Below are 15,338 nucleotides of genomic sequence, written 5' to 3'. Positions count from 1 at the left end.
GACTGTGGGAGGAAACCGGAGCACCCGGAGGAAACCCCACGCAGACCCGAGGAGAACGTGCAAACTCCACACACACACTGACCTGAGCCGGGAATCGAACCCAGGTCCCTGGAGCTGTGAAGCAGCAGTGCTAACCACTGTGCTACCGTATAATATCTTTGGGAAAAGATATTGACTATCTACCTTGTCTATGCCCCTCATTATTTTATAGACCTCTATAAGGTCACCCCTCAGCCTCCTACGCTCCAGAGAAAAAAGTCCCAGTCTATTCAGCCTCTCCTTATAACTCAATCCATCAAGTCCCGGTAGCATCCTAGTAAATCTTTTCTGCACTCTTTCTAGTTTAATAATATCCTTTCTATAATAGGGCGACCAGAATTGCACACAGTATTCCAAATGTGGCCTCCAATGTCTTGTACAACTTCAACAAGACGTCCCAACTCCTGTATTGGGGATGCAAGTTCTGAACTTTGCCGTACAGAAGCATTAATGTTCGAGGAAGCAGTCATAAAGGGCTCAGTAGGGAAAGGCAGCTTCTGAGGCCCTCCTACCGAGAGGCTGGAAAAGGTTTGACATGCAATGATGGTACATTGTAATTATAACTGTAATAGTAAGTGTAATCAGACACCTCATGCATTGAAAGAAGCTGATCTATGTTGCACTTCATGTGTTGCCAATTATGAATTGTAACACATATTCACAATTTTTGAATAAATTATATTTTTAGGGGAAAGAAATGGACAAGCTGGCCCTCTCTTCCCTTTCGCAACCTTCTAATAGAAATTCTGTGCATTCCTTTCCCCCCAAAAAAAATTATTCAAAACAATTGTGAATTATTTCCAGGAATATAGAAGTTAGCATAAACTTACAAAGATCTTGATAGATTAAGTGGGCAAAACTGTGACAAATGGGTTCGGTGGAGGCAAATGTGAGGTCATCCACTTGAGCCTACAAAGTTAGAATGGGATTTGTTCCAGAGGCTAGAAATGCTGGAGGTTCAAAGAGACTGGGGTAGGGATGGCTGGGGGTGGTGTCAGTTATAAAATATAACCAAAAAGGCTTGCCTAGTATGAGGAGGAAAACACCTTTACAGGCAAAGGGTGAAAAGGAGTTTGGAACTCATTTCTGCAAATGGAAATTACTCAAATCGCTTAGCAAATTTATTAAAGGATATGGGGCAAAGACAAATACTTGGTGTTAGGTCACAGACCAGATGTTGTCTCATTTGATAGTGGAAGGAGCTAGAGGACATCCATGGCCAACTCCCTGTTCCTGCATTCCTTCCTATAAGTTGTTCGAAATCACTTCTAACATTTCCGATGAAAATCTGCCCCTCTTTCAGTTAGGCGTGCTTTCAGTTCATGGGACTGCGCACTGCCATCAGTATGTCAGGAAGGGTGTGTGGGTTGTAAACACGGTATTGATTGGTTGTGTTGTGTATTCTATAATTGTATGGGCAAGTAGAATTGTCATTAATATTTATAATAGGTGTACCATTTTATTGTTTATTTTATGAGAGTGGAATTACGTGCTATATTTTTCTTTCAGGTTTAAATTATGGAAAGTGACGTGATGAATGTAACTGTAAACACCAGCCATTTGGACTTCTCTGGCAAAATGAAGGAAAAACGCAATGGTATTTTAAAAAAGACAAAATACAATGCATCTCTGATCTCTAAGATTAAGACCAAGATTCTCAGTAAGTGTTCTGTTTTCCTTGACTCTGCTATTTTCTGCACATCTCGCAAACCTGACCTTGCTCAACCCATTTATGCAACAATCTGTTGGTGTTTGCATTCAAGTTTTCTGATTTAGAAATTTGGTGGTACTTAAGTATCCAACTTAATAAAATTGTATTTTCAGTTTTAAATTATCTAAATATAAGTGAGGGTTACTCTCACAGACTCTTTTGAAAAGTGTTTCCACAAGGTTATCCATGACCAATGTGTTGTGTGTATGTGTCTATTTGTATATTTTACTCTTGGAGTGAGTAATTCAATTTAAAATGAACCCAGCAGCAAAACCATTATACTTGAAAAGGAAAAGGTTAGCTTATTTCACATCATTGCTCTGGAAGTTACTGAGGTAAAGATAGTCAGTAATACACACACAAAGATTAGTTAGTTACAAGGAAAATAGAAACAATGCTTATAAAAATTGGATAGGTTCAATCAGTCTGTTTGGTGGAGGCCTAGTGTGTTTGAAGTCGAGCTGTTGTGTTGTCTGAAGTTAAGGTCTTAAGCTCTGAGACGCAGAGGGATCTGGGTGTCCTGGTGCATAAATTGCAAAAGGTTAATAATTGGCAAAGCTAATAGAATGTTATACTTTATTCAAGGGGGATTGAATACAGCATTAGGGAGGCTATGCTTCAGTTATACAGGGGATTGGTGAGACTCACACCTGGCGTACTGTGTATATATTGGTCTCCTTATTTTGGATAAGCAGTTCAGAGAAGGTTTGGGCAGGCTGTCTTATGAAGAAAGACTGGACAATTGTAAACTTTCCCTGTCCCTATTGCCCTTGAGAAGGTGGTGGTGACCTGTCGTCTTGAACCACTGCAGTCCTGAGGACCCGGCAACAGTGAAGGTTCTTTTGCCTGTTCCCTTAAATCTGTGCTCTCTGATTATTGACCTTTTCCCACTGGAAACTGTTTCTCTTGTTTACTCTTCAAAAACACCTAATGATTTTGAATATTTTCAGGTTTCCTCTTCATCTTATCTCCTCTGGGGAAAGCAACCTTAGTTTCTCTAGCCCATCCAGATAACAGTCGGCCATCCCTGATAATTCTAGTAAATCTGCTCAGCACCCATTGTAAAGCATTGATGTAAAGTGTGTTCCCAGAATTGACCACAATATGGCAGTTGGGCCCTGACCAGTATTTTATAAAGTATTTCATAAATTCCCTGCTCAGTTCCTCAATTTATAAAGCCAAGGATCCCATGTGCTTTTTGACACTAACTTCTGCCACTTTCTAAAACCTCCTCTACAAACACCCTCTCTGCTCCTGTATCTGCTTTAAAATTGTTTAGTTTAGATCACCTTCTATCAATCTTTCTATCAAAATGAATCACTGCACAGTGTATTAAATTTTATATATTAACTTCCATCTGTCTTGTCACCAGTCCTGCCTGTTACTATTCTAATTATTTACTACGTTTCCAGTTAGTACCAGCAGAGGGAGGGTCACACCATATTTTACTTAAAATCTTGGAGCCCAAATGTAGTATTGTGGCCAATTATTTTTATGCAAGTTCGTATAAATTCCCATCTTCAGATTTTTATAATGGAAATTGTCACGTTGTATTTACACCTTTTCAGTCAGGACTTCAAGGTAGGAGGGATTAATTTGAGCATCATCGGTTTACACAAGCAACTGTCAATTTAAATATGGAGCTAGAAAATTCTCATAGAAAAAGATGGAAAAAAAGTACACAGATTTTAACTATTGTTGCTTTTTCTATGGCATGGCACACAACAAGTGGGAAAAACTGGTTAATATTTTACTTGTCACTCTTTGTCACTGCTCAACAGTCTGCCTCACCTGGATATGTTGTCTCTTTACTACCTTGTATTTAACTCCTCTTGTCTTTCTCTCTTTTTCTCTTTTATTTCAATTCTGATGTTGAGTGCTATGGTGTAATAGGGAAAAGATTATGGACTTGTAATGCATTGAGGTTACAGAAGAAAATGTGCCCCACAGCAGTTACTCCCATCCTACACAGTGCTTCTTCCCTAACCTGCCCCAAACCTCTACGGTAGTCATGATGTGGAGATGCCAGCGTTGGACTGGGGTGAACACAGTAAGAGTTTTAACAACACCAGGTTAAAGTCCAACAGGTTTATTTGGTAGCAAATACCAAATGGTATTTGCTACCAAATAAACCTGTTGGGCTTTAACCTGGTGTTGTTAAAACTCTTACTGTGTCCAATCCTCTACCACATTGTGTTCGCTGCACTATCCTGCTGTTCATTTCCTTCCTTACCACAGTCTTAGTTGCATCGCTGCCCCTACCACTTCCCACTTGCATTCTTTGAAAGATCAAACTAAAGGTTTTCAGTACAGGTCTTGATAATGCATGTCAGACTATGATAGCCTGATGAAAATATTCATCGTAAATCTCTAATCAGCTCAATATTTCCTATTGCTCTTGTGGTTAGAAAAATTATTGCCCCCAATTTAATCTAGTCAAATGCAGACATGTTTCTGCAGCTGATTAGGTTACTATTCTCATACCTATTTTAGTAAAGAAATACGTGTGAAACTTTGAAAGCAATCCCACGAGTGCCCATGCAGAAGGTGACACCACTAATACAATTTAGATAAAAGTCCTATTTAACTAAAGTATCACTTTGAAGGTTAGGCAGTTTGAGCTGCCAACTAGTTAGGGTTGGCTATTGTGACTGTCTCCCAACCTTGTGTTCCTTTTTCTCTGATTTCAATAAAGTTAAAAGAATTGATTTGTGCCAAATGCCATGCATATGTAGGAAGATTTAGGATAGACTTGTTGTTTTTCCTTAAATTCTGTTCTTTTTCTTGGAAATAATAGTACATTTCACGTCAGTTCAGCAATGTGCCCAACTTTTAATTGTTCTAAATTCACCACTTTGCCTTCCTGCAAGCATGGTTAAACAACTGCTACTACAGTAAATCATTCAGACACTGAAAGAAACAATTTCTAAACTGCATTCTGCACTTGGTCCAAAGCAGATATTTTTCTCTTTCAGACAACTCCTCAATGATGAAGATCTCACTTAAAAATAACAACAAAGCTTTGGCATTAGCCCTTACTGAAGAGAAGAAAAAATACAGAACGGCTGAACAAGAAAAAGTAATTCTTCAAAAAGAAATATGCACTCAAAATTATGACATAGTTATGCTTCAACAAAGATTAACTACTCAGGTAATAAGAGCATATTACCAATTATCTCAGCTTATTTAATTTGGGATTGTAATTGAGCAGTTTTTGAGATCCATCTGGGTTTTCCTTTTCTCAGCTAGATACTTTTTGGTTTATTTTATCTGGCTTCTTGCATGTTGGAGTCGGAATGCTGCTTCCAGCCTGAAAATCCATCGGCTTTGTATGAGCATAGAAGGTCATTCCATACTACAAACTCCAGACAAAGGTGCTGGTAGACACATCAGAAACTAAGACTGATAACTGAAAGGCTTTAAGGCAGTAGGAGTGTGTGTAAATGTAATCTGAGTTTGACCTTTGAGTGTGGATTTAATATTTACTGTCAAAAAGATATCTGAATTTGTATCTTTTGAGAACAGAATACTAAACTTTCGACCTTGGAGGGATTCTTGATGAAGATAAAAAGCTGCTTCTCAGATGCTACTGATTACTTGTCAGCCGCCATCAATACCTGTGAATGTGATGTAAGAATTTATCTTTATCCAGTTTCTTTACAACCTGTTGTAGATTTTTAATAGAATCCGGGTACACTATCAAACAACATATAGCAGCCAAATTATTTTAGCTGAAATCTAAAAAATATAATAATGAATTAAAGGCCTGCTATTATTTAATGCAGAAGTGAAGTTAAGATAATTGAGGAGGGGGACAGAAAGGGGAGCAGAGATGAAAAACGTTTATTCAATGAGTTATTATGATCTCAAAGTGCAGTGGAAGCAAATTCAATGGAAACTTTAGTTAATAATAGAATTGGACATCTACTTGAAAATAAGAATTTTTAAATTCTTTCATGGGATCGTTGTGTCGCTGGTTAGGCCAACATTTGTTGCTCATTTGTAATTGTCCTTGTAGACGATGGTGAACTGCTATTTTGAACTGCTACAGCCCCTCTGATGTAGGTATACCTAGTGTAAGAAGACATGGAGTCCACAAAGGGATTTAGATAAGATGAGTGGGCAAGAAAATGGCAGATGGAATATAATGTGGGAAAATGTGAATTTGTCCATTTTGGCAGGAAGAATAGAAAAGCAGTGTATTATTTAAGTAGAGCAAGTAGATCTCTCCCCTACAGAGGTACATGAATCACAAAAAGTTGATGTGTGGGTACAGCAAGTGATTAGGAAATGTTGGAATTTATTGCAGTGAAATTAAGTATAAATGTTGGGATGTTTTTCTGCAGTTTCACAGGGACTTAGTGAGACTGTATCAGGAGTACTGTGTACAATTTTTAGTCTCCTTCCTTAAGAAAGGATATAAATGCATTCAAACCAATGCAGAGAAGGCGGCACAGTAGCACAGTGGTTAGCACTGCTGCTTCACAGCTCCAGGGACCTGGGTTCGATTCCCGGCTTGGGTCACTGTCTGTGTGGAGTTTGCACATTCTCCTCGTGTCTGTGTGGGTTTCCTCCGGGTGCTCCGGTTTCCTCCCACAGTCCAAAGATGTGCGGATTAGGTTGATTGGCCATGCTAAATTTGCCCCTTAGTGTCCTGAGATGCGTAGGTTAGAGGGATCGGTGGGTAAAATATGTAGGGATATGGAGGTAGGGCCTGGGTCGGATTGTGGCCAGTGCAGACTCGATGGGCTGAATGGCCTCTTTCTGTACTGTAGGGTTTCTATGATTTCTATGAAGGTTCTCTTGTCTAATTCCTGGGGTGAAGGAATCTTATGAGGGAGGTTTGGGCAGGCTGGGCCTATAACCATTGGAGTTTAGAAGGATGAGAAATTATCATGTTGAATCATATAAGATCCTGAGCGGACTTGACAAGGTGGATGCTGAGAAGATAATTTCTCTTGTGTGGACTCCAGAGTGAGGGAACACTGCTTTTAAAAAATAGAGGCCCCCATTTAAAACTAAGAGAAGGAATATTTTTTTTCTGTCAGAACATCTTTAGATTGTGGAATTCTCTTCTCCAGAGAGCATGGAGCTGGGTCATTGAATATATTCAAGGCTGGGTTAGATAGACTCTTGATCGATAAACAGAGTCAACAAGAAAGTGGAGTTGAGACCACAATCTGATCAGGCATGATCTTATCGAATGGCTGAGAAGGCTCAAAGAGCCTATGCCTGCTCCTGATTCTTTTGTTCTTGTGTTGCTGCTTTTGGCATGCGTTTCTGCAGTCACTGAACCGGGGTTGGTCTCCTGTCTTTGGTAATGGTAGAGTGAGGGATATGATGGGCCACGAGATTACAGATTGTGGTTGAATACAATGCTGTTGCTGATGATAGCATACAATGGATGTCCAGTTTTGAGCTAAATCTAACCCCAGTCTATTTCATTTTGTTCAGTGCTGCACAACACTTCATCTGCACAAGAACTGTGCAGTGGTCACCCCTATCAGTACTGTCACGGACAGATACAGCAGCGCAAGGTAAATTTGTGAGGTTAGATAGGTTGTTCCATCTTGTTGGCTAGTCATGGCATGAATAAATTCCAGCCTCCCAGACTACCTGGATCCACTACAGTTTGCCTACTGCCGCAACATGTCCACAGCAGACGCCATCTCCCTGGCCCTGCACTCAATCCTGGAACACCTAGATAACAAGGACACCTATGTCAGACTCCTATTTATTGACTACAGCTCAGCCTTCAACACCATTATTCCCATGAAACTTATCTCCAAACTCCGTGGCCGGGGCCTTGGCACCTCCCTCTGCGACTGGCTCCTGAACTTCCTAACTCTCAGACCACAATCAGTAAGGATAGGCAACAGCACCTCCTCCGCGATCATCCTCAACACTGGTGCCCCACAAGGCTGTATTCTCGGCTCCCTACTATACTCCTTATACACCTATGACTGTGTGGCCAAATTCCCCTCAAATTCGATTTTCAAGCTTACTGACGACACCACCGTAATGGGACGGATCTCAAACAATGATGAGACAGAGTACAGGAATGAGATAGAGAATCTGGTGAACGGGTGTGGCAACAATAATCTCTACCTCAATGTCAACAAAATGAAGGAGATTGTCATCGACTTCAGGAAGCGTAGTGGAGAACATGTCCCTGTCTACATCAATGGGGGATGAAGTAGAAAGGGTCGAGAGCTTCATGTTTTTAGGTGTCCAGATCACCAACAACCTGTCTTGGTCCCCCCATGCCAACGCTGTAGTTAAGAGAGCCCACCAGCGCCTCTACTTTCTCAGAAGACGAAGGAAATTTGGCATGTTAGCTATGACTCTCACCAATTTTTATAGATGCACCATAGAAAGCATTCTTTCTGGTTGTGTCACAGCTTGGTATGGCCCTGCTCTGCCCAAGACCGCAAGGAAGTACAAAAGATCGTGAATGTAGCCCAATCCATCACGCAAACCAGCCTCCCATCTACTGCCTCGGCAAAGCAGCCAGCATAATTAAGGATCCCACGCACCCCAGACATTCTCATAGAAATCATAGAAACCCTACAGTACAGAAAGAGGCCATTTGGCCCATCGATTCTGCACCGACCACAATTCCACCCAGGCCCTACCCCCATATCCCTACATATTTTACCCGCTAATCCCTCTAATCTACGCATCCCAGGACACTAAGGGGCAATTTTAGCATGGCCAATCAACCTAACCCGCACATCTTTGGACTGTGGGAGGAAACCGGAGCACCCAGAGGAAACCCACGCAGACACGAGGAGAATGTGCAAACTCCACACAGACAGTGACCCAAGCCGGGAATCGAACCCAGGTCCCTGGAGCTGTGAAGCAGCAGTGATAACCACTGTGCTACCGTGCCGCCCCCACCTTCCCCGATTATTAAATAAATTTATTATTAAATAATAAATTGTTAAATAAGTCTCTCTTCCACCTTCCTTTGGGAAAAAGATACAGAAGTCTGAGGTCACGTACCAACCAACTCAAGAACAGCTTCTTCTCGGCTGCTGTTAGATTTTTGAATGGACTTCCCTTGCATTTTGATCTTTCGCTACACCCTAGCTATGACTGTAACACATTCTGCACACTCTCGTTTCCTTCTCTATGAACGGTATGCTTTGTATACCACGCAAGAAACAATACTTTTCACTGTATGTTAATCCATGTGACAATAAATCAAATCAAAAACCTCATCGCCTATCACAGACCCAATCTGGCAGTCCTGTCCTTCAAGACTTGTTCAGTTTTGTCTAGAGGTGCTAGTGAGCCACTTTTGAAATCCCTCACCTCAAGTGTATTTTGTGTCCTTGCTACCCTCAGTGCAGTTTCTAAGTTTTGTGTTCAACATGAAGGAGGACTAATTCATCAACTGAGGGAGAGTGGTAGACAGTTGTCGAAATGAAATTTTCCTTGTTCGTGACAGTGGGATCTGGAGTCAGTGTTGACGACTTCCAGGGAACCTGCCTCCTGACTGCATACCACCACCTCTGCTGGGTTTTCCCTGCTATGGACAAGATATGCCCAGGGATGTAAAGATGCTGTCTGAGATATTGGCATATTTGGTGAATGTGACTGTCAGGCTGTTGCTTGAGTAGATGTTGGACAGCACTCCCAATTTTGGCCCAAATCCCCAGATATTAGTAAGGAGGACTTTGCAGAATCAACAGGGCTGGATTTGCTTTTGTTTCCAATGTTTTGGTCAGTGCTGAGTGTCCACTTTATAGTCCTTTGACTTTTCTGTAGTGATTTGGATGGCTTGCTAGGTAAGATTTCAGCAGATAGATAAGAGTCCACCTCAATGTGTGGCACTGGAATCACAGGTAGGTCAGATCAGGTAAGGATGGCAGATTTCCTTGTTTTAAGAGCATTAGTGAACCAAATCTGAATGGTTGTGGTTTAAGTGCTGTTGATGAGGACCAATGTCCTTCTGAGGTGGTAGTGCAATAACAATGGGTTGAATAGCCTCCTTCTGTGATGTAATGTTCATAGAATTATACAGTTCAGAAGGGGGAACATCATGCCTGTACTGCCTCTTTAAAAGAGTAGTCATACATATTCCCATATATCCCTTTTTTCTCTAGCCCTGTAAAGTTCTGCATCCTCAAGTACCTATCCCAACTCCTTTTATTAAAGTTATTTACAGAATTGCCTTCCACCACCTATTCGGGTAGTGTTCCAAATCCTGGCAATTAAGTTGGGGGCAAAAAAAACCTGTCGTGATCTTATGCCAGTGATTTTAAATCTGCAATCTCTGGTTATTGGCCAGATGAAATAGAGAAAGTAAAAACTATCAAAACCCCTCATCTTGAAAACATATATTAGATCACCTCTTAACCTGCTGCTTTGTTCAGGAAGAACAGACCTAACTTTTCAAACTTCCTCATAACTGAAGTCTCGACTCCAGATAAATTCCTGCTAAACCTTTGTGTGCTTTCTAAGGTCTATACATCTTTCCTGAAATGTTGTTTCCAGAATTTCCCACAATAATCCAGTTGAAGTCTAACGATCAATTTATAAAGTTCCAACATGATCTATTTGCTTTTGAGCTCTAAATTTTTCTTTAGAAAGTAATGTCAAGTGAGCTCAAACTTTCCAAGCATATTTTGAAATATTTTAATGTATAATTTTATAAAGCTGCATGCAGTCATCAATTTGGTACTTAAACTTGACGTAAGTATCTGTGTATGTCTAATGCATCCCATACAGAGTCCAAAGATTCCACCTCACCAGAGGATGAATAATAGGCTCTGGTAAGCTGGGTACAGTATTAATACACATTCTGATCTTTTCAGCCTTGGTTAGTCTTCCTCAGCTACTGTTTAAAAGACTATAGAGCATGGCTGACCTTGTATTCCTTTTTTAATTATTTCACTGGAAGTGGTAATCACTGACTGGGCCAGCACTTGATGCCCATCCCCACTTGCACTTGGGAGGTGGTGGTGAGCTACCCTTGAATTGCTACTGTCCATGTGTAGGTACACCCACAGTACTTTAAGGGAGGGAGTTCCTGGATTTTGACCCAGTTACAGTAATGGAATGACATTATAGGGACTTGGAGGTGGTGTTCCCATGTATCTTAGAAACCATAGAAAATTACAGCTCAGAAACAGGCCTTTTGGCCCTTCTTGTTTGTGCCGAACCATTTTATGCCTAGTCCCACTGACCTGCACTTGGACCATATCCCTCCACACCCCTCTCATCCATGAACCCGTCCAAGTTTTTCTTAAATGTTAAAAGTGACCCCGCATTTACCACTTTATCCGGCAGCTCATTCCACACTCCCACCACTCTCTGCGTGAAGAAGCCCCCCCTAATATTCCCTTTAAACTTTTCTCCTTTCACCCTTAACCCATGCCCTCTGGTTTTTTTCTCCCCTAGCCTCAGCGGAAAAAGCCTGCTTGCATTCACTCTATACCCATCAAAATCTTATACACCTCTATCAAATCTCCCCTCAATCTTCTATGCTCCAGGGAATAAAGTCCCAACCTATTCAATCTCTCTCTGTAACTCAGCTTCTCAAGTCCTGGCAACATCCTTGTGAACCTTCTCTGCACTCTTTCAATCTTATTTACATCCTTCCTGTAACTAGGTGACCAAAACTGTACACAATACTCCAAATTCGGCCTCACCAATGCCTTATATAACCTTACCATAACACTCCAACTTTTATACTCGATACTCCGATTTATAAAGGCCAATGTACCAAAGGCACTCTTTACGACCCTATCCACCTGTGACGTCACTTTTAGGGAATTCTGTACCCGTATTCCCAGATCCCTCTGTTCAACTGCACTCTTCAGAGTCCTACCATTTACCCTGTACGTTCTTCTTTGGTTTGTCCTTCCAAAGTGCAATATCTCACACTTGTCTGCGTTAAATTCCATTCTTCTGCCCTTGTCCTTGTTGTCAAGGCATGAGTTTGGAAGATGCCATCTAAAGACCCTTAGTGTGTTGTTGCAGCGTATCTTTTAGATGTTGTGCACTACAACACTGACTTGCGGGTGTTCATGTACAAATCATTGAAAGTGGCAGGGTGGGTTGAGAGAGCGGTTAACAAAGCTTTATCACAAGGGGCATTTATACAAAATTAAAGAAGTTATGATAAAACCATTTAAAACACTGGTTTGGGCTGAACTGGAGTATTCATCCATTTCTGTACACCACAGCATCGGAAGGATATGACTCTTGTGTTTGTGTCCCATGATCTTGATTTCCCCAACAGTCGAAGCATCTTCTCAACCTTTTGTAAGAAAAATCTTAAAATCATAAAGGCCTCTATCAGGTAAACCCAAGATTTTGCTGGAAAAAGATGCTCCTGCCTGTTCGGTATTTCCTGACGAGCATGACCTTTCAGTTCAGATTTTTTTTTGCATCCTCTATGGCTCTTCTATATCCTTGTTTTAAAATGGAGACCAGAATTATGCACAATACTTAAAGGCAGCCTAATCAACATTTTCTCTTTCCTTTGAGAAATTGGCCCAGTGTTTTTTGCTTTTTTAACATGCTTATTGAAGTTTATTTGCCAATTACATACCTTGTGTTAGTTCATTAATATTGTCTTGTGTTGTTCCGCAGTCTTCTGCAGTGATAATTAAGCCCCCCGTTTCATGTATTAGGCATGCAAGTATGTTGAGTGGTGGTCACGTTTAGGTAGTTGGCTTAACTTTTGCTCTGCTTTGTGATGGGGTGTTGAATCCTTCCTGCTGTTCTTTCTCCATCCCCTCCCCTGTTGTGCTGACTGGTAGATATTTCTTTTAATTCCAAAATACTTATTACATAATATGTGGATAAGCCGACAAGAGGTGGGGCCACATTGGATTTGGTAATGGGAAATGAGCCAGGCCAAGTGTTGGATTTGGTTGTGGGAGAGCACTTTGGAGATAGTGACCACAATTCGGTGTCTTTTGTTATTGCAATGGAGAGGGAGAGGGCCATACGGCAGGGCATAGTTTACAATTGGGGGAGAGGTAATTATGATGCAATCAGGCGGGAATTAGGAAGCATAGGATGGGAACAAAAATTGTCAGGCAAAGGCACTAATGATAAGTGGAACTTTTTCAAGGAACAAATATTGCGTGTCCTTGATAAGTATGTCCCTGCCAGGCAGAGAGGAAATGGCCGAGTGAGGGAACCATGGTTCACAAAAGAGGTGGAATGTCTCGTCAAGAGGAAGAAGGAAGCGTATGTTAGGTTGAGAAAACAAGGTTCAGTTGGCTCGATGGAGGGTTACAAGTTAGCAAGAAATGAGCTGAAAAAGGGGCTTAGGAGAGCTAGGAGGAGGCATGAGAAGTCCTTGGTGGGTCGGATCAAGGAAAACCCCAAGGCTTTTTACTCTTATGTGAGGAATAAAAGAATGACCAGGGTGAGGTGGGGCCGGTCAAGGACGGCAGTGGGAATTTGTGCATGGAGTCAGAAGAGATAGGAGAGGTGATGAATGAATACTTTTCTTCGGTGTTCACCAAGGAGAGGGGCCATGTTTTTGAGGAAGAGATGGTGTCACAGGCTGATAGGCTGGAGGAAGTAGATGTTCGGAGGGAAGATGTACCAGCAATTTTGAATAAACTGAAAGTTGATAAGTCCCCTGGGCCTGATGAAATATATCCTAGGATTCTTTGGGAGGCAAGGGATGAGATAGCAGAGCCTTTGGCATTGATCTTTGTATCCTCACTGTCCACGGGGGTGGTGCCAGAGGACTGGAGAGTGGCGAATGTGGTTCCTCTGTTTAAGAAAGGGAATAGAAATGACCCTGGTAATTATAGGCCGGTTTGCCTTACTTCGGTGGTCGGTAAGTTGATGGAAAAGGTCCTTAGGGATAGGATTTACGACCATTTAGAAAGATGCAGCTTAATCCGGGTTAGTCAGCACGGATTTGTGAAGGGCAAGTCTTGCCTCACAAATTTGATAGAATTTTTTGAGGAGGTAACTAAGTGTGTAGATGAAGGTAGTGCAGTTGATGTCATATACATGGGTTTTAGTAAGGCGTTTGATAAAGTCCCCCACGGTCGGCTTATGAAGAAAGTAAAGATGTGTGGGATAGAGGGAAGTTTGGCCGATTGGATAGGTAACTGGCTATCTAACAGAAGACAGAGGGTGGTGGTGGATGGAAAATTTTCGGACTGGAAACCAGTTACCAGCGGAGTGCCACAGGGATCAGTGCTTGGTCCTCTGCTATTTGTCATTTTTATAAATGACTTGGAGGAGGGGGCTGAAGGGTGGATCAGTAAATTTGCTGATGACACCAAGATTGGTGGAGTAGTGGATGAGGTGGAGGGCTGTTGTAGGCTGCAAAGAGATATAGATAGGATGCAGAGCTGGGCTGAAAAATGGCAAATGGAGTTTAACCCTGACAAATGCAAGGTGATTCATTTTGGTAGGACAAATTTAAATGTGGATTACAGGGTCAACGGTGGGGTTCTGAAGAATGTGGAGGAACAGAGAGATCTTGGGGTTCATATCCATAGATCTCTGAAGGTTGCCACTCAAGTGGATAGAGCCGTGAAGAAGGCCTATAGTGTGTTGGCGTTCATTAACAGGGGGTTTGAGTTTAAGAGCTGTGGGGTTATGCTGCAACTGTACAGGACCTTGGTGAGACCACATTTGGAATATTGTGTGCAGTTCTGGTCACCTCACTACAAGAAGGATGTGGAGACACTGGAAAGAGTGCAAAGGAGATTTACCAGAATGCTGCCTGGTTTGGAGGGTAGGTCTTATGAGGAAAGGTTGAGGGAACTTGGGCTTTTCTCTTTGGAGCGGAGGAGGTTGAGAGGGGACTTGATAGAGGTTTATAAGATGATGAGGGGGATAGATAGAGTGAACGTTCAAAGACTATTTCCTCAGGTGAATGGAGCGGTAACTAGGGGGCATAACTATAGGGTTCATGGTGGGAGATATAGGAAGGATGTCCGAGGTAGGTTTTTTACTCAGAGAGTGGTTGAGGTGTGGAATGGACTGCCTGCAGGGATTAGTGGAGTCAGAAACTTTAGGAACATTTAAGAAGCTATTGGATAGGCACATGGAGTACTTCGGGATGATAGGGAGGAAATAGCTTGATCTGGGTTTCAGACAAAGCTCGGCACAACATCGTGGGCCGAAGGGCCTGTTCTGTGCTGTACTGTTCTATGTTCTATAATCTGATTAAATTAATGAAAATTAGATTGACCATTTAGTGCATGTATTTGTATTCTCCCCACTGAAACATTTACTTCTTTCAATGTAGTTTCAAGAACATCAATGGAATGGTATGTTATTCCAAAGAAGTAATAGTGTCAGTGAAGATTCCGGCTCTAACTTGTAAGTAATCGATGAAATTATGATACTTTTTAAAAGAAAGTCAAATGATCTGCCAATTACATTTTTAAACAAGTTTAAAGAAAAAGATCAATAATAATTGACACTGCATGAATTTACTACTCTTAAACTCAGGTGAGGTGTTAACTTGTGCGATTCAACTATATTAGAAAACTATATTAGTTAAATTAGAAAATGGTAATAACTGATGGAAGTAGTTCAGGTATACCATTCCTATTGTATGAGAATACTGAAGTCAAGATTGCTTCTT

The 15,338-nt window shown here is 41.5% G+C and overlaps 1 protein-coding gene across 3 annotated transcripts in view; it reads left to right on the top strand.

The window, feature by feature from the left end:
• LOC144503806 (uncharacterized) overlaps positions 1 to 15,338 on the top strand; it is a 42,257-nt gene that overhangs the window by 4,418 nt on the left and 22,501 nt on the right. Inside the window, exons 2-5 of one of the 3 annotated variants that reach the window (XM_078228719.1) lie at positions 1,549 to 1,699; positions 4,726 to 4,901; positions 5,276 to 5,380; positions 14,997 to 15,070. In XM_078228719.1, the coding sequence (XP_078084845.1) occupies positions 1,558 to 1,699; positions 4,726 to 4,901; positions 5,276 to 5,380; positions 14,997 to 15,070 (497 nt within the window). In that variant the 5' untranslated portion in view covers positions 1,549 to 1,557. Of the gene's footprint in view, positions 1 to 1,548; positions 1,700 to 4,725; positions 4,902 to 5,275; positions 5,381 to 12,029; positions 12,063 to 14,996; positions 15,071 to 15,338 lie in introns of those variants that run through there. The other 2 variants (XM_078228720.1, XM_078228721.1) reach the window with 2 other exon arrangements.

This window comes from Mustelus asterias, chromosome 14, assembly GCF_964213995.1.
Source record: "Mustelus asterias chromosome 14, sMusAst1.hap1.1, whole genome shotgun sequence".
Taxonomy (NCBI): Eukaryota; Metazoa; Chordata; class Chondrichthyes; order Carcharhiniformes; family Triakidae; genus Mustelus; species Mustelus asterias.
Note: the sequence above shows the minus strand (reverse complement) of the source record. Positions and strands in the feature narration are given on the sequence as shown.